The 27,268-nt window shown below is 50.7% G+C and overlaps 1 protein-coding gene across 1 annotated transcript in view; it reads right to left on the bottom strand.

Annotated features, from left to right (window-relative positions):
- Positions 1–63: 63 nt before the first annotated feature.
- Positions 64–27,268, bottom strand: part of RAD54B (RAD54 homolog B) — a 40,373-nt gene continuing 13,168 nt past the window's right edge. Inside the window, exons 5-12 of the mRNA XM_009902963.2 lie at positions 17,793–18,000; positions 14,803–14,942; positions 13,164–13,454; positions 8,442–8,617; positions 5,439–5,700; positions 3,364–3,430; positions 1,882–2,082; positions 64–376 (exon numbers count right to left, since the gene is read on the bottom strand). Of these exons, the coding sequence (XP_009901265.2) occupies positions 156–376; positions 1,882–2,082; positions 3,364–3,430; positions 5,439–5,700; positions 8,442–8,617; positions 13,164–13,454; positions 14,803–14,942; positions 17,793–18,000 (1,566 nt within the window). The 3' untranslated portion in view covers positions 64–155. The remainder of the gene's footprint in view (positions 377–1,881; positions 2,083–3,363; positions 3,431–5,438; positions 5,701–8,441; positions 8,618–13,163; positions 13,455–14,802; positions 14,943–17,792; positions 18,001–27,268) is intronic.

Below are 27,268 nucleotides of genomic sequence, written 5' to 3'. Positions count from 1 at the left end.
ATCAGCTTACTCATTACTGTCACTTTGGATGATCACCCGGTAGAAATGCCCCAAAACCTCAGGAGGAACACACAAGCTTGGCCAAAAGAACAACAGGGAGCTGCACATCAGTCGTTTCCAACCCCTGAGAGGAGGAGGATGCAAGACCCTGAAGGTTAACAGGAGAGAGAAGGTGAATTGGTTACATTCTGGAAAATGAAAGAAACATTGCCTTTTATCCTTTCAAGGAAAGGGTCATCAAGAGCCTGATGGTGCCCAGAGAAGTGTTTCCATTGCATCAGCTGTGACATGGAGAGAGCTTTCTTTGAGTTAGCCTTCGTTTGGTTTTGGCCAAGCTGGCAGCTTCTAGATACAGAAGGCTCTTCTGAGGAAGAATCTGGGGGAAGGGAAAAAAATGATGCAGGAGATTAATCAGAGAGGAATAAGGCAGAAAATCTCACTCTGAATCAATAAAACTTGGTGGGGAGAACTGTGAGACTCCATGTGGCAGCCTGCTCTAGTTGGAGATGTCCCTGCTGACTGCAGGGGGATTGGACAAGATGCCCTGTGATACAACCTGGGAAGCTGTAAATGTCTGCAGCTTGGCTTTCCAGCTCTCAGGGGTACCCCAGCATTTCCCCATTCATTGTTTTAATCACCCTACAGCAGCTTCAGTTGATAACTGCCAAATGTGATGGAGTCACCATCACTGGAGGTGGTTAGGAGGAGACTGGATGAGGTGCTTGGTGCCATGGTTTAGTTGATCAGATGGTGTTGGGTGATAGGTTGGACTTGATGATCTCATAGGCTTTTTCCAACCTGGTTAATTCTATTCTATTCTATTCTATTCCATTCCATTCCATTCTATTTTGTTCTACTCCTATTCCATTCTATTCCATTCCATTCCAATCTATTCTACTCTATTTTGTTCTACTTCTATTCTATTCTATTCCATTCCATTCCAATCTATTCTACTCTATTTTGTTCTACTCCTATTCTATTCTATTCTATTCTATTCTATTCTATTCTATTCTATTCTATTCTATTCTACTCCTATTCTATTCTACTCTATTCTAAATAAAGAGTTATATTCAGAGATCTAGAACAGAACTTCACCTGCTATAGCTGTCCTCAGATAAACAGCTTTGCAACTAGTCCTTGCTCATTGCTGCCCTTGAATATCTAGAAAGGAAACACCACTCAGCACCATGGGGTCTCAAGCTGTGCCAGGGGAAGTTTAGGCTGGAGGTGAGGAGAAAGTTCTTCCCAGAAAGAGAGATTGGCCATGGGAATGTGCTGCCCAGGGAGGTGGTGGAGTCACCATCCCTGGAGGTGTTCAAAAAAGGCTTGGAGGTGGCACTTGGAGCCATGGTTTAGTTGTCAGGAGGTGTTGGGTGATAGGTAATAGGTTGGACTTGATGATCTCTGAGGTCTTTTCCAACCTTATTGATTCTATGATTACTTGAGCTGGCCAAAGCTGACTCAAGGAATTAAGAGGCAGGACACATGAATTATTTGTTCCTGCAAAGGAACAAACCTTTTCTCCTTTTCATCTTGTGGAGTGCTCCTATGGATTAGCAAGAGCAGCCAACATCTGGAAGATCTGGTGAGAGCCTGGCACAGGTTGCCCAGGGAGGTGGTGGAAGCCTCCTGCCTGGAGGTTTTTGCAGCCAGGCTGGAGGTGGCTGTGAGCAACCTGCTGTAGTGTGAGGTGTCCCTGGCCATGGCAGGGGGGTTGGAACTGGCTGATCCTTGAGGTCCCTTCCAACCCTGACAATTCTATGGTTCTATGATCTCATACTGAACCTCATCACTTCAATCCAATGCTACTGAGCAGCAGAGTTTTCTCCAGTAACAGCCTAATCAGACTGACTGGCCAGAGACAATGAAAAAGAAACTCACTTTGAAACTCACTCCTTCCCATGCAGTCACACTCAAGCAAGTCATGGGTAACACAGCTGGAGTCTTCATGAAGAGTAAAGAGGTTCCTAAGCTCCTCCACAGAAAAATGGATGTGTTCAGATGTCTTGGAGAGGTCCACAACTGCCCCAGAAAGGTCTTGTTTGCTTATCTGTCTTTGATAAATCTTTTCTTCTATTGAGCCTGTATTGAAAAACAAAATCAAATAGACCCCAGTTATTCAAGCAAAAGCAAAGCAGGATTGAAATGAGGGAAGATTTAGACTGGATGTTAGGAAGAAGTTCTTTCCCATGGATGAGGCACTTGGTGCCATGGTTTAGTTGATGAGATGGTGTTGGCTGATAGGTTGGACTTGATGATCTCAAAGGTCTCTTCCAACCTGGTTAATTCTATTCTATTCTATTCTATTCTATTCTATTCTATTCTATTCTATTCTATTCTATTCTATTCTATTCTATTCTATTCTATTCTATTCCATTCCATTCCATTCCATTCCATTCCATTCCATTCTTCCCATAAAGAGAGATTGGCCATTGGGATGTGCTGCCCAGGGAGGTGGTGGAGTCCCCATCCTTGGAGGTGTTTAGGAAGAGCCTGGATGAGACACTTGGTGCCATGGTTTAGTTGATGAGATGGTGTTGGCTGATAGGTTGGACTTGATGATCTCAAAGGTCTCTTCCAACCTGGTTAATTCTATTCTATTCTATTCTATTCTATTCTATTCTATTCTATTCTATTCTTCTATTCTATTCCATTCCATTCCATTCCATTCCATTCCATTCCATTCCATTCCATTCCATTCCATTCCATTCCATTCCATTCCATCAAGAGAGATTGGCCATTGGGATGTGCTGCCCAGGGAGGTGGTGGAGTCCCCATCCCTGGAGGTGTTTAGGAAGAGCCTGGATGAGACACTTGGTGCCATGGTTGAGTTGATCAGATGGTGTTGGGTGATAGGTTGGACTTGATGATCTCAAAGGTCTCTTCCAACCTGGTCAATTCAATTCAATTCAATTCAATTCAATTCAATTCAACTCAACTCAACTCAACTCAATTCTATTCCATTAAGAGCAGCTTTAGAGTGGATGTTTGGAACAAGTGCTTACCATGAAGGTGGTGGAACACTGGAACAGGCTGCCCAGGGAGGTGGTTGAGGCCCTTCCCTGGAGATATTCAAGGTGAGGCTCAACAGGGCTCTGGGCAACCTGATCTAGTTGGGGATGTCCCTGCTGAGTGCAGGGAGGGTGGGCTGGATGAGCTTTGGAGGTCCCTTCCAACCCAGCCCATTCTATGATTCTAAACTAATCAATGTGTTGCCTCTGTTTTAGCTGAATTCAGAACAAATGACACAGAAATTACTGCAGGACTAATTGTTTTTAGGAATTTCCCCCAAATCCCCTTTCTTTTATGGAGCAAATGTCAATACTTGTCTCCTCTGGGGTAGGTTTGAGCAGCATCTCTGACCTGTGGTCAGCAGCCTGTAGATGTGCACAGTATGTTTCTGGCCATCTCTCCACACTCTAGCCATTGCCTGCAGAAAGCAAAAGAAGATGAAAAGCAAGAGCAGCCTACAACACAATGGGAGCTCAGCCTCCACTCATCACTGCCACTTCTGTGCTCCTCATTCCAAAAGGTCAGCATCAGAGACTCACAGAATGGCTCAGCTTGGAAGGGACCTCACAGATCATCTACTCTGAGCCCTCTGCCATAGGCAGGGACCCCTCTCAGCTAGACTTGGCTGCTCTAGACCTCATCCAACATGGCCTTGAACACCTCCAGGGTGTAGGTAGCCACAGCCTTCCTGGGCAGCCTATTCCAGAGTCTCACCACCCTTAGGCTGAAAAATTTCTTCCTCAGCTCCAGTCTCACCCTGCTCTCCCTCAGCTTCAAACCATTCCCCCTTGTCCTGTCTCTCCACACCCTTATGGAGAGACCGTCTGCAGCCTTCCTGTAGGATCCAGGGGATCTTAGAGCTGCCTTCCAGCACCTGAAGGGATCCTACAGGAAGGCTGTAGGATCTAGACACCTTTTCATAGAGCACAAGGAGCAAGTTTTTTATGCTGAGGGAGAGCAGGGTTAGACTGGATCTTAGGAAGAAGTTCTTCAGAAGGAGGGTGGTGAGAGCCTGGAATAGGCTGCCCAGGGAGCCTGTTGCTGCCTCCTCCCTAGGGGTATTTAAGGCCAGGTTAGATGAGGCCCTGAGCAGCTGAGTTTAGTTGAGAGGTGTCCCTGCCCGTGGCAGGGGGGTTGGAGTGGATGATCTCTGAGGCCCCTTCCATCCTGAACCATTCTGTGACTCTTTGACACAGCCCTGGCCCTGTACTTTTTGTGCTGTCATTGCTGGTTGGTTCTTTTTTTGCATCCTTGCCACGTGATTCTCCCATTCTCTTCATTCTGATCAGGAGCTCTCCCTTTGCCTCAGCCACAGCAAACTGACAGCAACATTTGGCTATGCAGTGTAAGGGTGGTTTTTTCCCTTTTCTTTTTAGAAACACAGCCACTTTCCAGTTCTGAAAAAGAGGTCAGGAGACAAAGGAGAGAGATGACTCACTGCTCCAAACATACCACAATTTAATCTCCTCATTTTTTGACTGCAAGAGGGCTTCTAATGATTCCTACATATATATAATCTGACAGAGAAGCATTTCTTCTTTTCACCTTTGGAATTTTCTTCCAGCATTGTACTTGTCCAAACACAGGTAGCAATGACAGTTGGACAGCAGTAAGTCAGCCAAGCATCTCAATATCAGTCCAAAAAACCCTTTGGGCAATCCCAGGCACTGATATAGGCTGGGCAGGGACTGGCTTGAGAGAAGCCCTGAAGAAAAGGCCTTGGGGGTGCTGGGGGAGGAGAAGCTCAACAGGAGCCAGCAGTCAGCACTCCCAGCCCAGAGAGCCAAGCAGAGCCTGGGCTGCAGCAAGAGAAGTGTGGCCAGCAGGGCCAAGGAGGGGATTCTGCCCCTCTGCTCCACTCTGCTGAGACCACAGCTGGAGCTCTGGGGCCAGCTCTGGAGCCCCTAACACAGGAAGGATCTGGAGGGGCTGGAAGGTGTCCAGAGAAGGGCCATGAGGATGAGCAGAGGGCTGGAGCTGCTCTGCTATGGAGACAGACTGAGGGAGTTGGGGTTGTGCAGGCTGGAGAAGAGAAGGCTCTGAGGAGACCTAATTGTGGCCTTCCAGTGTCTGAAGGGGGCTACAGGAAAGCTGGGGAGGGACTTTTGAGGGTGTCAGGGAGTGATAGGACTGGGGGAATGGAACAAAACTAGAAATGGGGAGACTGAGATTGGATGTTAGGAAGAAGTTGTTCCCCATGAGGGTGGTGAGAGCCTGGCACAGGTTGCCCAGGGAGGTGGTGGAAGCCTCCTGCCTGGAGGTGTTTGCAGCCAGGCTGGATGTGGCTGTGAGCAACCTGCTGCAGTGTGAGGTGTCCCTGGCCATGGCAGGGGGGTTGGAACTGGCTGAGCCTTGAGGTCCCTTCCAGCCCTGACACTTCTGTGATGCCCATCCCAGCCCCCACAGTCCCAGCTGTGTTCTCAGACCTGAATGTCTGTCGCTGGATTCCAGTCGATATCATACAGGACCAAATGAGAAGCTCCAACCAGATTCAGCCCTACTCCACCAGCCTTTGAGCTCAGCAGAAAGATAAAAGCTGGACTGAATTTGCTATTGAAAGCATCAACAATCTGTTGTCTCTGGGAGACAGGAGTGTGGCCATCAAGCCTGGTGTAAGAGTATCCATAACGTCGGCATGTCTCCTGTAATATGTTTAATGTCTGAGTGTAATTGGACACCAGGACAACCCTGCAGAGAGGGAAACAAAGTTAGGTCAGCATCTCAGGCCTTGGTAAAATTGAAGTCCAGTAACAAGTTAGTGAAGATATCTAAGAAGATTAAATCACAAGTCAAGCAAAAAAACTGCACATCAACCTGAGGTTGCAAATACTTCTTAAGATATAACACACACACACACACACACACCCAGCTTAAGAAGGACATTGAGACATTTGAAGGTGTCCAGAGAAGGGCAACAAAGCTGGGGAGGAGTCTGGAGCACAGCCCTGTGAGGAGAGGCTGAGGGAGCTGGGGTTGCTTAGCCTGCAGAAGAGGAGGCTCAGGGGGACCTCATTGCTCTCCACAACTCCCTGAAGGGAGGTTGTAGCCAGGAGGGGGGTTGGTCTCTTCTCCCAGGCAACCAGCACCAGAACAAGAGGACACAGTCTCAAGCTGCACCAGGGGAGGTTTAGGCTGGATGTTAGGAAGTTCTTCCCAGCAAGAGAGACTGGCCATTGGGATGTGCTGCCCAGGGAGGTGGAGTTCACCATCCCTAGAGGTGTTCAAGAGGGGATTGGATGTGGCACTTGGAGCCATGGTTTAGTTGCCAGGAGGTGTTGGGTGACAGCTTGGACCTGATGATCTCTGAGGTCTTTTCCAACCTTATTGATTCTATGATTGCAAAACATTCCTTATCTCTTATTAAATTGAATTAGGTTTGGGTGCTTCCTGTCAAGCATTCAGGTCTTAAAGAAGGAATGCTTTCCATTGCAAGAGAATCTGGGTTGATGCAGATTGCAGGGATCCAGAAGGACAAAGATTTTCTGTAAACCCTTCTATTTATACACAGGAGCTGTGGTTAAGGCAGCATTTGCAGTGTGTTGCAGTAGCTAATGAATAATATCTGTACAGCTCTGCTTCACAGAATCACAGAGTGCCAGGGGTTCAGCACATCCTCCAGCCCACCCCCCCTGCCAGAGCAAGGTCACCCAGGGCAGGTCACACAGGAACACATCCAGGTGGGTCTTGAATGTCTCCAGAGCAGGAGACTCCACAACCTCTCTGGACAGCCTGCTCCAGGGCTCTGCCACCCTCACAGGGAAAAAGTTTTCCCTTCTGTTCCTGTGGCACCTCCTCTGCTCCAGCTTGCCCCCAGTGCCCCTTGTCCTGTCCTTGGACATCCCTGAGCAGAGCCTGGCTCCATCCCTCTGGCACTGCCCTGCACATTTTTATCACCAGCAATGATTTCACCCCTCAGGCCCTCTGCTCCCTCAGCCTGTCCTCACAGGGAGATGTTCCACTGCCTGCAGCAGCTTTGTGGCTCTGTGCTGGACTTTCTCAAGCAGTTCCCTGAGGTCCCTCTTGAACTGAGGAGCCCAGAACTGGACACAGTATTCCAGATGCAGCCTCAGCAGAGCAGAGTAGAGGAGAACCTCTCTCAACCTACTCACCACAGCCCTTCTAATGCAGCTGAGGATGCTGCCCTTGGCCAGCTGAGATGATCAGCATGGAAGTCACAACAGGAGTTAAACCCAAGTCAAGCAGAGCAATTGGGCTTGACCTATTTGGACAGTCCTTCCTCTGCTGCAAGAAAGGAGAGGTGTTCTGCTCCAGGGAGGAACAAAATCACCCTGGGCCTTGGTGCCTGTGATTTGACTAGAGTGCTTTAGCAGCTTCCAAGTGAAGGCAACACAGGACATGCAGAGCTTCACCTCAGCCAAAGGGAGGAGGACAAACACTCAGCTCCTGACTGTGTAAGCACTGCCATCAGTACTGGGCCCAGTTCTATTCAACATCTTTATTGATGACTTGGGGGAGGGGCTGGAGCCTACCATTAGCAAATTCACAGAGGACACCAAGCTGGGGGCAGTGTGGATGTGCTGGAAGGGAGAAGGCTGTCAGAGAGACCTGGACAGGCTGGGCCAGGGGCTGAGGTTTAGCAAGGCCAAGGGCAGGCTCCTGCACTTTGGCCACATTCACCCCATGCAGCACTACAGACTGGAGGTGAGTGGCTGGAGAGCACCTGGCAGAGAGAGACCTGGCAGTGCTGGGGGACAGCAGCTGAACAGGAGCCGGCAGTGTGCCCAGGGGCACGAAAGGCCCATGGCATCCTGGCCTGGATCAGGAGCAGTGTGGCCAGCAGGAGCAGGGATGGAATTCTGCCCTGTGCTGGGCACTGGTGAGGCCTCACCTCCAGCAGTGTGCAGCTCTGGGCCCTCCCTGCAAGAGAGATCTTGAGGTGCTGGAGCAGGTCCAGAGGAGAGCAACCACACTGGGGAGGGGGCTGGAGGGGAAGGCTGATGAGGAGAGGCTGAGGCAGCTGGGGGTGTTCAGCCTGGAGAAGAGGAGACTCAGGGGGGACCTTATCACTCTCCACAACTACTTGAAGGGAAGCTGTAGTCTGGTGGGGGTCAGACTCTGCTCCCAGGCAACTTGTGACAGGATGAGAGGGCATGGCCTGGAGCTGTGCCAGGGGAGGTTTAGGTTGGATGTTAGGAAGCACTTCCTCAGGGAAAGGGGAATTAGACACTGGAATAGACTGCCCAGGGAGGTGGGGGAGCTGCTGTCCCTGGAGGTGTTTAGGGACAGACTGGATGTGGCACTTGGTGCCATGGTCTGGTTGGGGTGGTGGTGCTGGGTCATAGGCTGGCCTGGATGATCTCAGAGGTCCATTCCAGCCTCCACAATTCTGAGATTCTGTGATCCTGCAATCAAAACAATACCCAGAAGGTCACACCCCTTACTCCCCTTTACCTTTCTTTCACACTTGCCTCTCAGAAGGGCTCAGCTCTTGGATTGCTGCTAGCAGCCTCAGCAGCACCTGCAGTTTTCCTGAATCACTTTCAGAGAAAGTCTCTGCAGTGTAGTCTTGTGGAAAGACATCTATCACACCTTCATAGAGGCTGGACTCATCCTGTTCACCAGACACAGGATCACAGCTTTTTTCCTGTGGAACACAGAAAGACTCCAGTTCCACATCCCCTCTAACATTTCCTGAGGGGGTTGAAACTTTGCTATATTTTTATTACAAAGACATAAACTGGCAACTGAATTCCCACCTGCAGCACTGCCTCCAGTTCTGGTGCCCCCAGCACAAGAGGGACCTGGAGCTGCTGGAGCAGGTCCAGAGGAGGCCACTGAGATGATCAGAGGGCTGGAGAACCTCCCCTATGGGGACAGGCTGAGAGTTGGGGCTGTTCAGCCTGGAGAAGAGAAGGCTCTGGAGAGACCTTAGAGCAGCCTCCCAGTACCTGAAGGGGGCCACAAGAAAGCCAGGAAGGGACTTTTGACAAGGGCTGTAGTGATAGGATGAGAGGGAATGGATTGAAGCTTGAGGAGGGCAGGTTTAGACTGGAGATCAGGAAGAAATTCTTTACAGTGAGGTGGTGAGACACTGGAAGAGGATGCTCAGGGAGGTTGGCAGATGCCCTGTTCCTGGAGGTGTTCCAGGACAGGCTGGATGAGGCCTTGAGCAACCTGGGCTGGTGGGAGGTGTCCCTGCCCAGGGCAGGGGGTTGGAACTGGATGACTTTGAAGGTGCCTTCTAACCTCCATCATTCTGTGATTCTGTGAACTGATCTATTTTAGGAAGGTGTTGCCATTAAGATTTAGTTCTGCGACTGGAAATGAAGCAAACCTAGCAAGGGAAACCCAAGAAAGCAGAAGGAATACAGCCAATATTTTGCTGTAATTTGGAAATCACTGTTTCCCAGGGAGGAAAAAGCCAAACTACTCAAACACCAAAGCCCACAATGGCAACACAGGAGGCAAAGAGGGCCAATGGCATCCTGGCCTGTATCAGGAACAGTGTGGCCAGCAGGAGCAGGGAGGTCATTCTGCCCTGTACTGGTTAGGCCACACCTTGAGTCCTGTGTCCAGTTCTGGGCCCCTCAGGTTAGGAAAGATGTTGAGATGCTGGAAGGTGTCCAGAGAAGGGCAACAAAGCTGGGGAGGGGTCTGGAGCACAGCCCTGTGAGGAGAGGCTGAGGGAGCTGGGGTTGCTTAGCCTGGAGAAGAGGAGGCTCAGGGGAGACCTTCTTGCTCTCTCCAACTCCCTGAAGGGAGGTTGTAGCCAGGTGGGGGTTGGGCTCTTCTCCCAGGCACCCAGCACCAGAACAAGAGGACACAGTCTCAAGCTGTGCCAGGGGAGGTTTAGACTCGAGGTGAGGAGAAAGTTCTTCACTGAGCGAGTCGTTCGCCATTGGAATGTGCTGCCCAGGGAGGTGGTGGAGTCACCATCCCTGGAGGTGTTCAAGAGGGGATTGGACGTGGCACTTGGTGCCATGGTTTAGTTGTCAGGAGGTGTGGGGTAATAGGTTGGACTTGATGATCAGGTGTTCAGGAGGAGACTTAACGGGGTGTTTGGTGCCATGGGTTAGTTGATTGGGTGATGATAGGTTGGACTTGATGATCTTGAAGGTCTCTTCCAACCTGGTTAATTCTATTCTATTCTAGTCTAGTCTAGTCTAGTCTAGTCTAGTCTAGACTAGTCTAGTCTACTTCTATTCTAGTCTAGTCTAGTCTACTTCTATTCTATTCTATTCTAGTCTAGACTAGTCTAGTCTACTTCTGTTCTAGTCTAGTCTAGTCTAGTCTTGTCTACTTCTATTCTAGTCTAGTCTAGTCTAGTCTAGTCTAGTCTAGACTAGTCTAGTCTACTTCTATTCTAGTCTAGTCTAGTCTACTTCTATTCTATTCTATTCTAGTCTAGACTAGTCTAGTCTACTTCTGTTCTAGTCTAGTCTAGTCTAGTCTTGTCTACTTCTATTCTAGTCTAGTCTAGTCTAGTCTAGTCTAGTCTAGACTAGTCTAGTCTACTTCTATTCTAGTCTAGTCTAGTCTACTTCTATTCTATTCTATTCTAGTCTAGACTAGTCTAGTCTACTTCTGTTCTAGTCTAGTCTAGTCTAGTCTTGTCTACTTCTATTCTAGTCTAGTCTAGTCTACTTCTAGTCTAGTCTAGTCTACTTCTATTCTATTCTAGTCTATTCTAGTCTAGTCTACTTCTATTCTAGTCTAGTCTAGTCTACTTCTATTCTATTCTTTCTATTCTATTCTATTCTATTCTATTCCATTCCATTCCATTCCATTCCATTCCATTCCATTCCATTCCATTCCAGTCTATTCTATCAGCTGACTTGCAGAAGTCCTTTTCAGACGCACAGTTCCTACAGCCTCACCACAGATTTGGATAAAGGCAAGGCAGTGTTACCTGGCAGTGCTGCAAGCTGCAGGGAGATCTGTGCTATGGACATTCCTGGAAAGCCATGGAGTATGTTTTCCAGGAAAGATTTCCATTTCCACCCACCTTACTTGGGCTGTGACTGGTGACCACAGAAGTTCCCAAGTCCTATCAACATTATTTCCCTTAGAGGAATTTCTACAGAAATAATGATACAGTGTGACAGGATCTCAGGAGAAAGAGAAATGGAGACAAGGGATCCATGCTGAGGGACCTGGACAGGCTGCAGAGCTGGGCCCAGGACAACAAGACCAAGGACAAGGTCCTGCAGCTGGGTCAGGGCAATCTCAAGGACTGATATAGGCTGGGCAGGGACTGGCTTGAGAGCAGCCCTGAAGAAAAGGCCTTGGGGGTGCTGGAGGAGGAGAAGCTCAACAGGAGCCAGCAGGGAGCACTTGCAGCCCAGAGAGCCAAGCAGAGCCTGGGCTGCAGCAAGAGAAGTGTGGCCAGCAGGGCCAGGGAGGGGATTCTGCCCCTCTGCTCTGCTCTGATGAGACCACAGCTGGAGCTCTGTGTCCAGTTCTGGAGTCCCTAGGACAAGAAGGATCTGGAGGTGCTGGAAGGTGTCCAGAGAAGGGCCATGAGGATGAGCAGAGGGCTGGAGCTGCTCTGCTGTCAGGACAGACTGAGGGAGTTGGGGCTGTGCAGTCTGGAGAGGAGAAGGCTCCGAGGTGACCTAATTGTGGCCTTGCAGTATCTGCAGGGGGCTCCAAGAAAGCTGGGGAGGGACTTTTGAGGGTGTCAGGGAGTGATAGGACTGGGGGGAATGGAGCAAAATCAGAAATGGGGAGATTGAGATTGGATGTTAGGAGGGTGGTGAGAGCCTGGCACAGGTTGCCCAGGGAGGTGGTGGAAGCCTCCTGCCTGGAGGTGTTTGCAGCCAGGCTGGATGTGGCTGTGAGCAACCTGCTGTAGTGTGAGGTGTCCCTGGCCATGGCAGGGGGGTTGGAACTGGCTGAGCCTTGAGGTCCCTTCCAACCCTGACAATTCTGTGATTCTATGATCTAAAGCACCACTGACATCTTGAGCCTGCAGCTCTCAGTGTCACTGAGCCTAAGACAATAAAATGTTTATCTAGACAAAGAGTTGTCAGAGGAACCAGCAGGCAGAGTACAGAAAATCACCTCCAGCTAAGAATGTTCTTTGTAAAATTCACATTTGGATGTGTTTTACAAACATTCAGAGGCAAGAGTAAGAGGGAAAATACAGGAAAAGCAAGAGTCTGCAGCACTTCTGCTATGAGGATAGGCTGAGGGAGCTGGGGGTGTTCAGCCTGGGGAAGAGAAAACTCCAGGGGCACCTTAGATCTGCCTTCCAAAATCTGAAGGATCCTTCAGGAAGGGTGGAGAAGGACTCTTCAAAAGGGTGTCTAGAGACAGGACAAGGGGGAATGGTTTGAAGCTGAGGGAGAGCAGGGTGAGACTGGAGCTGAGGAACAAATTCTTCAGTACAAGGGTGTTGAGACTCTGGAATGGGCTGCCCAGGGAGGCTGTGGCTATCTGCACCCTGGAAGTGTTCAAGGCCACATTGGATGAGGTCTAGAGCAGCCAAGTCCAGCTGAGAGGGGTCCCTGCCTATGGCAGAGGGCTCAGAGTAGATGATCTGTGAGGTCCCTTCCAAGCTGAGCCATTCTGTGAGTCTCTGAAAATGCACAGCCCTGTGAGGGGAGGCTGAGGGAGCTGGGGCTGTTTAGCCTGGAGAAGAGGAGGCTCAGGGGAGACCTTCTTGCTCTCTCCAACTCCCTGAAGGGAGGTTGTAGCCAGGAAGGGGTTGGTCTCTTCTCCCAGGCAACCAGCACCAGAACAAGAGGACACAGTCTCAAGCTGCACCAGGGGACGTTTAGGCTGGAGGTGAAGAGAAAGTTCTTCACTGAGAGAGTTGCTAGCCATTGGAATGTGCTACCTGGGGAGGTGGTGGAGTCCCCATCCCTGGAGGTGTTCAAGAGGGGATTGGATGTAGCACTTGGTGCCATGGTCTAGTCACGAGGTCTGTGGAGACAGGTTGGACTTGATGATCTTTGAGCTCTCTTCCAACCTTGGTGATACTGTGATGCTGTGTAAGTGGGGAGACAAGCTCCCTAGGCACATTCAGCCCTGCTAACATTTCTGTCTTTGACAGCAATCTCCCAAAGCAAGCTGCATGTGAGAAAAACCTCTTTAAGCAACACATACCTCGAGCATCCCACAGCTCTAGTGCCCCTTGCCTGATGGGAGGACTCATTACAGGCACCCACCCCTGGGCCAGCAGTTACCTTCAGAGCTTTAAACAGAAGACATGGATGATTGCAGAGCTTTTTCAGAGCTCCTATACAGACCAGGTGAGGGCTGTTTTCCAGCCTGCCTTGCAGGCAGGACCTGATCACTCTGGAGCTAAGCAGTTTTCGATACAACTGCAGCTGCAGTGCTGTAGGTAGGCAGAAGATGATGCTCTCCTTTTTGGGGGGCAGGAACTGGTTGATAACCTCCTGTGTTCTCCTCAGAATAAAGAGTCCAGTGAGGCGTGTGAGCTCTGCTGCTCTTTTTTCTCCTAGCTCCTTCTCCTCCTAGAAGAACAAGAACCCCCCCCCCAAAACAATTAAACATTGCTATAACCTTGCATCTCACCCACAGTCATTTTCTGTATGACTTTAATTAGATAGGTAAAGAACATTTGAAACAGAGGATGTGGCTATCTGGAGGGGCCTTCCAACCCAAACCTTTCTATGAGTCTGTGACTCTGTGATTCTGTGATGCTTTGATTCTGTGATTGTATGATTGTATGATTCTATTATTCTGTGAGTCCATGGTTCTGTGACTCTGTGAGTCTGTGACTCAGTGATTCTGTGCCAATGAGGCTGGGGAGGGGTCTGGAGCACAACCCTGTGAGGAGAAGCTGAGGGAGCTGGGGTTGCTCAGCCTGGAGGAGGCTCAGGGGAGACCTTGCTGTCTACAACTCCCTGAATGGAGGTTGTAGCCAGGTGGGGGTTGGGCTCTTCTCCCAGGCACCCAGCACCAGAACAAGAGGACACAGTCTCAAGCTGTGCCAGGGAAAGTTTAGGCTGGAGGTGAGGAGAAAGTTCTTCCCAGCAAGAGAGATTGGCCATGGGAATGTGCTGCCCAGGGAGGTGGTGGAGTCACCATCCCTGGAGGGGTTCAGGAGGGGATTGGATGTGGCACTTGGTGCCATGGTCTAGTCATGAGGTCTGTGGTGACAGGTTGGACCTGATGATCTTTGAGGTCTCTTCCAACCTTGGTGATACTGTGACACTGTGTTCCTGCCTCCGTTCTGATGTCCCCAGCATAAGGACACAGAGCTGCTGGAGTGAGTGCAGAGAAGGCCACAAAGATGATCCAAGGGCTGGAGCAGCTCTGCTGTGAGGCTGAGGGAGCTGGGGGTGTTCAGCCTGGAGAAGAGAAGACTCTGGGGGGACCTTAGAGCTGCCTTCCAGTACCTGAGGGGATCCTACAGGAAGGCTGCAGAGGGATTTTTCCTGAGGGTGTCTAGAGACAAGACAAGGAGGAATGGTTTGAAGCTGAGGCAGAGCAGGGTGAGACTGGAGCTGAGGAAGAAATTTTTCAGTCTGAGGGTGGTGAGACTCTGGAGTAGGTTGCCCAGGGAGGCTGTGGATGTCCCCTCCCTGGAGGTGTTTAAGGCCAGGCTAGGTGAGGCCTTGGGCAACCAAGCCTAGTTGAGAGGCATCCCTGCCCATGGCAGGCTGTTGTAGTAGATGATCTCTGAGGTCCCTTCCAACCTGGGTCATTCTAGGACTCTGTGGAAATGCCCTGATCTCAGCATGCTTCTATTCCTGCAGCTCCTCCTGGAGCTGTATTTCATTCCACAGAATGCAAACTTCACAGAGCTCCCTCTGAACTCTCTCCCATCACTAACTGTATCTTTAAAAACTGACCTACCTCTGTTGCTGAAGGTTCTCTGGACTTGACAATTGGCTCCTCATATACCTTTCTGTAGGTGGATAGAGAACCAAGTATTCCTGGATTCACAAATTCTATTAATGCATAAAATTCTTGCAGGTCATTTTGGATTGGAGTACCTGGAAGGAGACAACAGAAAACCATTATAGATGTCCAAGTTTGCTGAGCCACTTGGATCCCCACAAGTCCATGGGACCGGATGGGATCCATCCTAGGGTGCTGAGAGAGCTGGCAGATGAGCTGGCCAAGCCACTCTCCATCATTTGTCAGCAGTCCTGGCTCACTGGAGAGGTCCCAGAAGACTGGAAGCTGGCCAGTGTGATGCCTACCCACAAGAAAGGCTGGAAGGAGCAGCCAGGGATTTGCAGACCTGTCAGCCTGACCTCAGTGCCAGGCAAGATCCTGGAACAGTCATCTTGAGTGCAGTCACACAGCACTTACAGAATGGCCAAGGGCTCAGGCCCAGCCAGCATGGATTTAGGAAGGACAGGTCCTGCCTGACCAGCCTGATCTCCTTCTATGCCCAGGTGACTGCCTGGTGGATGTGGGGCAGGCTGTGAATGGATCTGCTGGAGGGTAGAGAGGCTCTGCAGAGGGACCTCGACAGGCTGGGCAGAGGGGCAGAGGCCAAGGGCAGGAGATTGAACACATCCAAGTGCCAGGTTCTGCACATTGGCCACAGCAACCCCATGCAGAGCTACAGGCTGGGGGCAGAGTGGCTGAGAGCAGCCAGGCAGAGAGGGACCTGGGGGTGCTGGTTGATGGTAGGCTGAACATGAGCCTGCAGTGTGCCCAGGTGGCCAAGAAGGCCAAGGGCATCCTGGCCTGCATCAGGAACAGTGTGGCCAGCAGGAGCAGGGAGGTCATTCTGCCCCTGTACACTGCACTGGTTAGGCCACACCTTGAGTCCTGTGTCCAGTTCTGGGCCCCTCAGGTTAGGAAAGATGTTGAGCTGCTGGAAGGTGTCCAGAGAAGGGCAACAAAGCTGGGGAGGGGTCTGGAGCACAGCCCTGTGAGGAGAGGCTGAGGGAGCTGGGGTTGCTTAGCCTGGAGAGGAGGAGGCTCAGGGGAGACCTTCTTGCTCTCTCCAACTCCCTGAAGGGAGGTTGTAGCCAGGTGGGGGTTGGTCTCTTCTCCCAGGCAGCCAGCACCAGAACAAGAGGACACAGTCTCAAGCTGTGCCAGGGGAGGTTTAGTCTGGATGTTCTTCCCAGAAAGAGAGATTGGCCATTGGAATGTGCTGCCCAGGGAGGTGATGGAGTCACCATCCCTGGAGGTATTTAGGAAGAGCCTGGATGAGGCACTTGGTACCATGTTTTAGTTGATCAGATGGTGTTGGGTGATAGGTTGGACTTGATGATCTCAAAGGTCTTTTCCAACCTGGTTTATTTTAAAAAAAGGAAAAAAAATATTCTGTTTCAATATAAATTCACAGAATGTTAGTGGGTGGAAGTGATCTCAAAAGCTCATCCAGTCCAACCCCCCTGCCAGAGCTTGGTCACCTAGGGCAGATCACACAGGAACACATCCAGGCAGGTTTTGAATATCTCCAGAGAGGGAGACTCCACAACCCCCCTGGGCAGCCTGTCCCAGGGCTCTGTCACCCTCACAGGAAAAAAATTCTTCCTCCTGTTTCCATGGCACTTCCTGTGCCTCAGCTTCCACCAGTGTCCCTTGTGCTGTCCTTGGGCATCACCCAGCAGAGCCTGGCTCCAGCCTCTGGGCACTCACCCTGCACATCTTTATCAACAGCAATGAGGTCACCCTCAGGCTCCTCTGCTCCAAGCTACAGAGCCCTCAGCTCCCTCAGGCTCTCATAAGGAAGCTCTTCCACTCTCCTATTATTTTTGTGGCTCTGTGCTGGACTCTTCAAGCAGTTCCCTGAGGTCCTTCCTGAACTGAGGGGCTCAGAACTGGACACAATATTCCAGATGTGGCCTCACCAGGGCAGAGCAGAGGGGGAGGAGAACCTCTCTTGACCTACTAACCCCAGCCCTTCTAATCCACCCCAGGATGCCCTTGGCCTTCTTGGCCACCAGAGCACATTGCTGGCTCCATGGTCATCCCTCCATCCACCAGGACCCCCAGGTCCTTTTCCCCTTCACTGCTCTCCAGCAGCTCAGTCCCCAACCTGTCCTGCTCCATGGGGCTGTTCTTTCCTAGGTGCAAGACTCTACACTTGAGTGACTAGAGAACAGGACTTCAGTTGAAATGTTGCCTTCCCTCTGCCTGTCCCTGAAGTCAGACACATTTTGCACTCATTGCAAATGAAAGCTATTTTTCCAAGCCCCTAGATCAGTGCACTTAATGCCCACTGCCACCTGTGACCTATGGCTCCTGCCACATTCACAGTCTCCTTCTCCTTGTGGTGGTTTAAGCCTTAACTGGGAGTTAAGAGCTGGGAGTTAAGATGGGGGCAAGGCTGAGAATCTCTCCCCCTCTCCCAACAGTGAGGGGAAAAAAAAGGCAAGGAGCAAATCCACCAAGCAATAATTTGGAGTCAGCCTGGAAGTAGAGAGGTAAAGAGTTTTCTTTAAATAACACACATATAACAGTAACAGGTAAGGTTCACAAGGGCAAGGAACAAGGATGGATGGGAAAGGGACAAAGAGGAAGAATAAAAAACCAGTCTCTCTCTGAAGAGGCACAGAGGCAGCAGGGAGAAGGGTCAGGCCCGACCTGAGGCAGAGGAGCAGGAAGGCAGCTGCTGTAGCTCTCATGCAGGAGAGGCAGGAGCCAAAAGGAGAGCTGATGGCTGCAATGCCCTGCTTTTTATACCCTAGCTGGGCAGGCAGGGGGGAGTGGAACAGACTCAGCTTCCTGGGGGGGTGAAATGCCCTGCAGGGAGGGCAAAGCACCCACAAGCCCTCCCCCCTGCTTTGGTTCTGTTTTCAGAATGGGGGTTACCCCACCACACTACTTCAGCCCACACCAGCAGGGGAATATTCCAAGCAGCCCCTGGTCCTCACCAGTGAGGAGAATTCTCCTCTCACAGGACAGAGCAGTGAGGGCTGTGGTGGTCTTAATGGAGCTGTTTTTCAGGCGATGGCCTTCATCACAGATGAGGAGGCTGAACTCCACAGCCTGCACCTGGTCCAAGCATCTCAGCAGCATCTCATAGCTGATGATCAGAACAGAATAGAGTGGGGAGCTGAGGAATTCTTCTACTTTATGGTCCTGCAAGTGGAAAGGAAAACAGATCAGACAGCTACTTCTTTTGAGATGCAGAGATTCATCAAATGCTTTAGGTTGGGAGGGACCTTGAGGATCACCTAGCTCCAGCCCCCCCACCATGGGCAAGGACACTGATCCCCTGCACGTTGGCTGGGCACATGGGCAGAGTGCAAGGGCAGGAGAGTGAACACATCCAAGTGCTGGGTTCTACACATTGGCCACAGCAACCCCAGGCAGTGCTACAGGCTGGGGGTAAAGTGGCTGGAGAGCAGCCAGGCAGAGAGGGACCTGGGGGTACTGGTCAATGGTAGGCTGAACATGAGCCAGCAGTGTGCCCAGGGGGCCAAGAAGGCCAATGGCATCCTGGCCTGCATCAGGAACAGTATGGCCAGCAGGAGCAGGGAAGTCATTGTGCCCTGTGCACAGCACTGCTTAGGCCACACCTTGAGTCCTGTGTCCAGCTCTGGGCCCCTCAGTTTAGGAAAGATGTTGAGCTGCTGGAAGGTGTCCAGAGAAGGGCAACAAAGCTGGGGAGGGGTCTGGAGCACAGCCCTGTGAGGAGAGGCTGAGGGAGCTGGGGTTGCTTAGCCTGGAGAAGAGGAGGCTCAGGGGAGACCTTCTTGCTCTCTACAGCTACCTGAAGGGAGGTTGTGGGCAGGTGGCGGTCGGTCTCTTCTCCCAGGCAACCAGCACCAGAACAAGAGGACACAGTCTCAAGCTGTGCCAGGGGAGGTTTAGGCTGGATGTTAGGAAGAAATTCTTCCCAGCAAGAGAGATTGGCCATTGGAATGTGCTGCCCAGGGAGGTGGTGGAGTCCCCATCCCTGGAGGTGTTTAGGAAGAGCCTGGATGAAGCACTTGGTGCCATGGTTTAGTTGATTAGATGGTGTTGGGTGAGAGGTTGCACTTGATGATCTCAAAGCTCTTTTCCAACCTGGTTAATTCTATTCTATTCTATTCTATTCTATTCTATTCTATTCTATTCTATTCTATTCTATTCTATTCCATTTCTTAATGCTGTTCACTGCCTAAGTAGGCTGTGAGCCTGGCTGACAAGCTGAAAGAGCTCTTTAAGTGTCAAAGCAAATCAAGCTAGAGCCTCAGAAGGTATTTTTATTTCCAACCAAGGTCAGTTACCAAACCCAGACAACTCAGTGTGGAGCCAGATGGTGTAATACACTGTAAAAGCAGCACCACTTAATTATCACACCCTTTAGAGCCTCCTAGCAGGTGACTCCAATGAATCTATGGGCAGAAGCTGGTACATTAATCTCACAAAGTACCTTGTGGCAGATCAATCCCCACATGCTGCTCATGAAGAGGCTCAGCACAGGTTCAGGGGAAGCAAGGAGTCATGAGGAGCCGGTAAGAAGGGCATGGACCATTTTCTCCAGGTGTTTGGACAGGACCCAAGCATTTTGGTGTTTCCAGGAGTGTGGTTATCTGCCTGTGTTCCAGCCAGTATTTTTGCCCAGGTGGCCAAGAAGGCCAATGGCATCCTGGCCTGCATCAGGAACAGTGTGGCCAGCAGGAGCAGGGAGGTCATTGTGCCCTGTGCTCAGCACTGGTTAGGCCACACCTAGAGTCCTGTGTCCAGTTCTGGGCCCCTCAGTTTAAGAAGGACATTAAGACACTTGAAGGTGTCCAGAGAAGGGCAACAAGGCTGGGGAGGGGTCTGGAGCACAGCCCTGTGAGGAGAGGCTGAGGGAGCTGGGGTTGCTTAGCCTGGAGAAGAGGAGGCTCAGGAGAGACCTTCTTGCTCTCTCCAACTCCCTAAAGGGAGGTTCTAGCCAGGTGGGGGTTGGTCTCTTCTCCCAGGCACCCAGCACCAGAACAAGAGGGCACAGTCTCAAGCTGTGCCAGGGGAAGTTCAGGCTGGATGATAGGAAGAAATTCTCCACAGAGAGAGTGATTTGCCATTGGAATGTGCTGCCCAGGGAGGTGGTGGAGTCACCATCCTTGGAGATCTTCAAGAAAAGCCTGGATGAGGCACTTGGTGCCATGGTTTAGTTGATTAGATGGTGTTGGGTGATAGGTTGGACTTGATGATCTTGAAGGTCTTTTCCAACCTGGTTAATTCTATTCAATTCAAGTCAAGTCAAGTCAAGTCTATCCTATCCTATCCTATCCTATCCTATCCTATCCTATCCTATCCTATCCTATCCTATCCTACTCTATTCTATTCTATTCTATCCTATTCTATCCTATCCTATTCTATTCTATTCTCTATTCTATTCCATTGCCATTTTCATAAGAGGGGCAGAAAATTTCCCAGCACAGGGAGAGTCACAGAGAGCAGCCCTGTAGGCAACCCTCAAGAGCTGTGCCTCACCAGCACTCTGGTTCCACATTGCAGCCCTGAAGGCAGAGGCATTACCTCCCTGACCTTCTCTGGGGGTGGCAAAACCATCAGAAGATGCCCAGGGTTTGGAAATCATTTTCTCTTCCTACACTTGCCAGGCATGAGGCGAAACTCCAAGGGAAGTGGTGGGGGGCCCTGGGGGGTACTGCATCCAACATCCCTCCCCTGGTAAATCATCAACTCCCTGGGACTGTTTGAAGCCTTTAAAACACAAAGCAGGAGAGTTCTGGCATATGGCAAGCCCTGTGCAGCCAAGCATAAAGTATGCCCTGCTGTATATAACAGCAGAGGTGGAGGATGAACCAAAATCCTACACTACAGTCAGGAGCTAGTTTCAAGGCATTATTTCATCTTCCTAACTGGCTGCAGGTTTTGTGTGCATTACAGCCTCCATTTTCACAATTAGCCCAAATGACCTGACAGGTTTAAGGGAGTTGCCCAGAGCCACATATGGAGCAATTGCCAATCAGTATTAAGAGCTCCAGAATGTCCCAGAGCTACTGCTGGAGCAGCCCCTTCTCTGCACTCATCCAAACCCAGTGTAGGTGGTGAAGTGTCAATTAAAAGCATGCTGAATCAGGAAGCCATGCTCAGCAGGACCTACTCTGCTCTCCTGAGACCCCCAACAGCACTGCCTCCAGTTCTGGTACCCCCAGCATAAAGGGGACATGGAGCTGATGGAGCAGGTCCCGAGGAGGCCATGAAGATGATCAGAGGGATGGAGAACCCTCCCTGAGGCTGAGAGAGTTGGGGCTGTTCAGCCTGGAGAAGACAAGACTCTGGGAAGAAGTTAGAGAAGTTTCCCAGTACCTGAAGAGGGCTACAGGAGAGCTGGAAAGGGACCTCTGACAAGAGCCTGTAGGGATAGGATGAGAAGGAATGGACTGAAGCTTGAGGAAGGCAGATTGAGACTGGAGATCAGGAAGAAATTCTTTCCAGTGAGGGTGTTGAGACACTGGAACAGGTTGCCCAGGCAGGTTGTGGATGTCCCCTCCCTGGAGGTGCTCAAAGCCAGGTTGGATGAGGGCTTGAGCAACCAGGGCAGGAGGGTTGGAACTGGATGATCTTTAAGGTCCTTTCCAACCCCACCCACTCTATGAATCTATTAATTACTTAATCCTCCAGATACTTTGATTTTAACCCCAGTAGACATCTCACTTTGCAAACACATGTAGGAGAGATTCCTTCAAACACATCTTGGATGTTGATAACATGCCTTAAGGAGACCTAAGTGCAACATCTGTGGGGACAGCTTCATTTTACAAGCCATGTTCTCTACATGACAATTGCCTTGCAACAGAAATATAACTGTAAACAACACAAGAGAGAGATGGACCTGCTGGAGTGGGTCCAGAGGAGGCCACCAAGGTGATCAGAGGGCTGCAGCACCTCTGCTATGGAGACAGGCTGAAAGAATTGGAGCTGTTCAGCCTGGAGAGGAGAAGGCTCTGGGGAGACCTTAGAGCTGCATTTCAGCATCTGAAAGGGACCTACAGGAGGGCTGGGGAGGGACTGTTCAGAAGGGCCTGTGGGGATAGGACAAGGGGCAATGGTTTGAAACTGGAGCAGGGCAGAGTTAGGTTGGCCATCAGGAGGAAGTTCTGCACAGTGAGAGTGGTGAAATACTGGAACAGGCTGCCCAGGGATGTGGTTGAGGCTCCATCCCTGGAGACATTCAAGCTCAGACTGGATGTGTCCCTGTGCAGCCTGCTGTAGCTGGAGGTGTCCCTGCTGAGTGCAGGGGGGTTGGGCAAGATGCCCTTTGAGGCTCCCTTCCAACCTGATGCAATCTGTGAATGCATTTTACAAGCAGATCCTCTCCTGGCTTTTTGAGGAGTGTGTTACTGACAGGTTAGGATCAGCTGGTGAAGCCTCAGCATGAAAGTGAGGAAAACATGCCTCACACATCTTCAGAAGTCTGTCAGTTCTTTGAGTGTATTCCTCATAGGCAAGGAGAGGGGAAAAAAAAACCTCTGAGACAAGCTCTTCCTTTCAAGTCCTACTGCAGAAATAGCAGTATGGTAATTGCTGTTTTTCTGGAGAAGTAGGCTGCAAATGATTTTGAACTCCCTCATTATACCCCAGGCAGGTCCTCCCGTGTCTTCCTTTTGCATGACAATGTATTCCTTGCTAGTTGGGAACACCATCTTAACAGCTGCTGAGTGTCCTCCACCCAGAAGGCTCTAATGGAATGAGTAAGAACCTTTACATTCTTTAAATGCAGAGAAGAGGAAAGCTGCTGTCAGTGTGGGTCAGAGGAACTGTCAAGCAAGCTCAGGTTTTCTCCTCCCCACATTGCTCATAAAACCTGCCACTAAGTGTTCAACTATTTCCAGCTACCTCTTCAGGTGTAAATGTTGCCAGGTTCTATTTTGCCACGCTCTGTTCTGCCTGGTGTTCAGTTCTGTTGGAAATTCTCAGCAAGCTGATGATGATGCCAAACTGGGAGGGGTGGCTGACACCCCCTCTCAGGCTGTGCTGCCACCCACTGAGATCTGGACAGGCTGAGAGCTGGGCAAAGGGGAACCTCATGAAGTGCAGTAAGGGCAAATGCATCTGGGGAGACACAACAGCAGGCATCAGTACAGACCAGGAGCTGTCCTGCTGGAAAGCAGCTCTGTGGAGAAAGACCTTGGAGTCCTAGTGGACAGCAAGTTCTGCACGGGACAGCAATGTGCCCTTGTGGCCAAGAGGGCCAAGGGCGTCCTGAGGTGCAGCAAACAAAGTGTGGCCAGCAGGGCTAGGGAGGTTCTCCTGCCCCTCTACTCTGCCCTGCTGAGACCACACCTGGAATACTGTGTCCAGTTCTGGGCTCCTCAGTTCAAGAGAGACAGGAATCTGCTGGAAAGAGTTCAACAGAGAGCTCTGAGGATGACTGGGGGACTTGAATATCTCTGCTATGAGGAAAGACTGAGAGCCCTGGGGCTGTCCAGTCTGGAGAAGAGAAGGCTGAGAAAGGATCTGGTCAATGTCTATCAATATCTGAGGGGTGGGGGTCAGGATGAAGTGATGGTCTCTTTTTGGTGGTGCCCTGTGATAAGCCAAGGAGCAACAGGTACAAGCTGGAGCACAGGAGGTTCCACCTCAACATGAGGAGAAACTTCTTTATGGTGAGGGTGATGGAGCCCTGGAGCAGGCTGCCCAGAGAGGTTGTGGAGTCTCCTTCTCTGGAGACTTCCAAGACCCACTTGGATGAGTTCCTGTGCGACCTGCCCTGGGTGATCCTGCTCTGGCAGGGGGGTAGGACTGGATGAGCTTTTGAGGTCCCTTCCACCCCCTAACATTCTGTGACTGTGTGAGTCCATGTTTCTTATTCTAACCTACACTTCATTACAGTCCCTGCCAGGACAGTTTGCTTCATTTCCACATCTAGAAACAAGTCAGTAAGAAAAGCAAACAATGCAAGGAGCACCTCTTACTCAGGCAGCCATGTGGATTGTCCTCAGTGGAGGATGAGGAGGATTTTCAAAGTCATTTCAAGGGTTTGACAAGACAAAGTGGAATTCAAAGGATTATTGTTGCAATGCTCTGTGCACTCTGTGAAAGAAGTGTAAAAGCAGTGTGGAAACTTCCACCTCAGCTGAAGTATTCATCCAGACCACGAGGAGAATGCAAGAAACTCAAAGCAGATTTGGTTGATGTGGGAACTGAGTCATCTTTAGCATGAAGTGTTATTTGTTTCTTCCCTTGACTTGTATGGAACTATTGGATGGCAAACTAACTCTGGAAAATAAACATCTGTATCTTTGTGGTAAGCACCAATGCAGACAGTGTAAGGTCTCCACCTCCTCCCACTAGCACAATTCAGATAGGGAGGAGCAAGAAAGAAGTGTAGGTATGGCAGGTTGCTAAGGGAAGCCAGTATGCCAAACAAGCACTTTGGCCACAGCAACCCCAGGCAGAGCTACAGGCTGTGGGCAGAGTGGCTGAGAGCTGCCAGGCAGAGAGAGACCTGGGGGTGCTGATTGACAGCTGCCTAAACATGAGCCAGCAGTGTGCCCAGCTGGCCAAGAAGGCCAATGGCATCCTGGCCTGCATCAGGAATAGTGTGGCCAGCAGGAGCAGGGAGGTCATTGTGCCCCTCTACTCTGCACTGGTTAGGCCACACCTTGAGTCCTGTGTCCAGTTCTGGGCTCCTCAGTTTAAGAAGGACATTGAGAGACTTGAAGGTGTCCAGAGAAGGGCAACAAAGCTGGGGAGGGGTCTGGAGCACAGCCCTGGGAGGAGAGGCTGAGGGAGCTGGGGTTGCTTAGCCTGGAGAAGAGAAGGCTCAGGGGAGACCTTCTTGCTCTCTACAACTACCTGAAGGGAGGCTGTAGCCAGGTGGGGGTTGGTCTCTTCTCCCAGGCACCCAGCACCAGAACAAGAGGACACCGTCTCAAGCTGTGCCAGGGAAGGTTTAGGCTGGATGTTAGGAAGCAATTCTTCCTAGAGAGAGAGGTTGGCCATTGGAATGTGCTGACTGTGGAGTCACCATCACTGGAGGTGTTTAGGAAGAGCCTGGATGAGGCACTTGGTGCCATGGTTTAGTTGATTAGATGGTGTTGGATGATAGGTTGGAACTGATGATCTCAAAGCTCTTTTCCAACCTGGTTAATTCTGTATTTAAGTCTCCTGTTCACAGCTTCAGGAATGCCTGTTCCAAGGGGACCCAACCCTCTGAGTGAGATATTGAGCCATGCTTAATGGGAACAGTAACATGGCAAGAAAGCCTCACTGGGTGCCCAGAGCAAGATGTGCTTTCAGAGAAAGCCCTCAGTCAGTGATGCTACAGCCTCACTCCTGAACTCCCTCACCTCTCATTTTGCCAGGTGTCTTCCTGCCTGACATGGTCAATGAAGGCCACTGAAGCACAGAGTCTGTGCTTGAACCTTTAGTCTTTGCAGGAAGAGAGTCTTGTGACTCAAAGACAAAGGCAGGACTCTAAACTCATACTAAGGAGGTTAAAAGATGTGATGTGTCCTGAGCACATGGGAGGCATCAGGGCCCTTCAGGACCTTGGGAGTGTCATTATCAAAGGAAAAGTTCTGCTATAGGAGGAGCAGGGATCAGCATCATCTCTCTTCTTTATTAAGGTTTATTATTACAATAACAATAATCAGTGGTTGTCTGCATTGTTCTAGAGACAAGAGACAGTCACATTTCTAACAAGACAAGAGACAGTCACAGCATCACAGTATCACTAAGGCTGGAAGAGACCTCGAGGATCATCGAGTCCAACCTGTCTCCACAGACCTCATGACTAGACCATGGCACCAAGTGCCACATCCAATCCCCTCTTGAACACCTCCAGGGATGAGGACTCCACCACCTCCCTGGGCAGCACATCCCAATGTCAAACAACTCTCTCCATGAAGAACTTTCTCCTCACCTCCAGCCTAAACCTCCCCTGGCACAGCTTGAGACTGTGTCCTCTTGTTCTGGTGCTGGTTGCCTGGGAGAAGAGACCAACTCCATCCTGGCCACAACCACCTTTCAGGTAGTTGTAGAGAGCAATGAGGTCTCCCCTGAGCCTCCTCTTCTCCAGGCTAAGCAACCCCAGCTCCCTCAGCCTCTCCTCACAGGGCTGTGCTCCAGACCCCTCCCCAGCCTTGTTGCCCTTCTCTGGACACCTTCAAGTGTCTCAGTGTCCTTCTTAAACTGAGGGGCCCAGAACTGGACACAGGACTCAAGGTGTGGCCTAACCAGTGCAGAGTACAGGGCACAATGACTTCCCTGCTCCTGCTGGCCACACTATTCCTGATGCAGGCCAGGATGCCATTGGCCCTCTTGGCCACCTGGGCACACTGCTGGCTCATGTTTAGGCAGCTGTCAATCAGCACCCCCAGGTCCCTTTCTGCCTGGCTGCTCTCAGCCACTCTGACCCCAGCCTGTAGCTCTGCATGGGGTTGCTGTGGCCAAAGTGCAGCCCCTGGCACTTGGACTTGTTGAATGCCATCCTGTTGGACTCTGCCCATCTGTCCAGTCGGTCAAGGTCCCTCTGCAGAGCCCTTCAACCCTCTAACAGATCAACATCTGCTCCCAACTTGGTGTCATCTGCAAACTTGCTGATGACTGACTCAACCCCCTCATCCAGATCATCAATGAGGATGTTAAAGAGGATGGGGCCCAGCACTGATCCCTGGGGGACACCACTGGTGCCTGGCTGCCAGCTGGCTGTGGCACCATTCACCACCACTCTCTGGGCTCAGCCTCCAGCCAGTTCCTAACCCAGCACAGAAGTTCCTAACCCAGCACACTTTCTAACAAGACAAGAGACAGTCACACTTTCTAGCACTGAGACTCTAGGCTTGGCAACTCATAAGACTTTAAACCACCCCTAGAGAAACTTAATTGCTGACAGTTGCAGTAAAGGGAATCATCTTCTGCAGTAACCTAAACCAGATGAAACAGAGGGAGAAGTTGAGAACAAAAGTGACTACCAGAGACAGAGAGCACAAGTCAGTGAAGGGAGATGCTCTGGTTCCTAAAGCAGGCAGGCTGTGCACTTTGATAGACAACAGAAAGCTCTGCCTTAAACCAAAGAGGCAACACAGAGGAGCATGTCAACTTCCCCAGCTTCAAAGATGAAGCCTCAGGAAAAGTAAAACTTTTGGGGAAATTCAGGCTGGAGGTGAGGAGGAAGTTCTTCCCCATGAGAGTGGTGAAGCCCTGGAATGGGTTGTCCAGGGAGGTGGTTGAGGCCCTGTCCCTGGAGGTGTTTAAGGCCAGGCTGGATGAGGCTCTGGCCAGGCTGATCTAGTGTGGGGTGTCCCTGCCCATGGCAGGGGGGTTGGAACCACATGATCCTTGTGGTCCCTTCCAACCCTGACTGATTCTATACTATGATACTACTATACTATAAGGCAGACACATGCTACACAGGCAGGTGAGCTTGAGTTCTGACCTGGTTACTGGCAGCTCCATGCCC

Source organism: Dryobates pubescens, chromosome 14, assembly GCF_014839835.1.
Source record: "Dryobates pubescens isolate bDryPub1 chromosome 14, bDryPub1.pri, whole genome shotgun sequence".
NCBI lineage: Eukaryota > Metazoa > Chordata > Aves > Piciformes > Picidae > Dryobates > Dryobates pubescens.
Note: the sequence above shows the minus strand (reverse complement) of the source record. Positions and strands in the feature narration are given on the sequence as shown.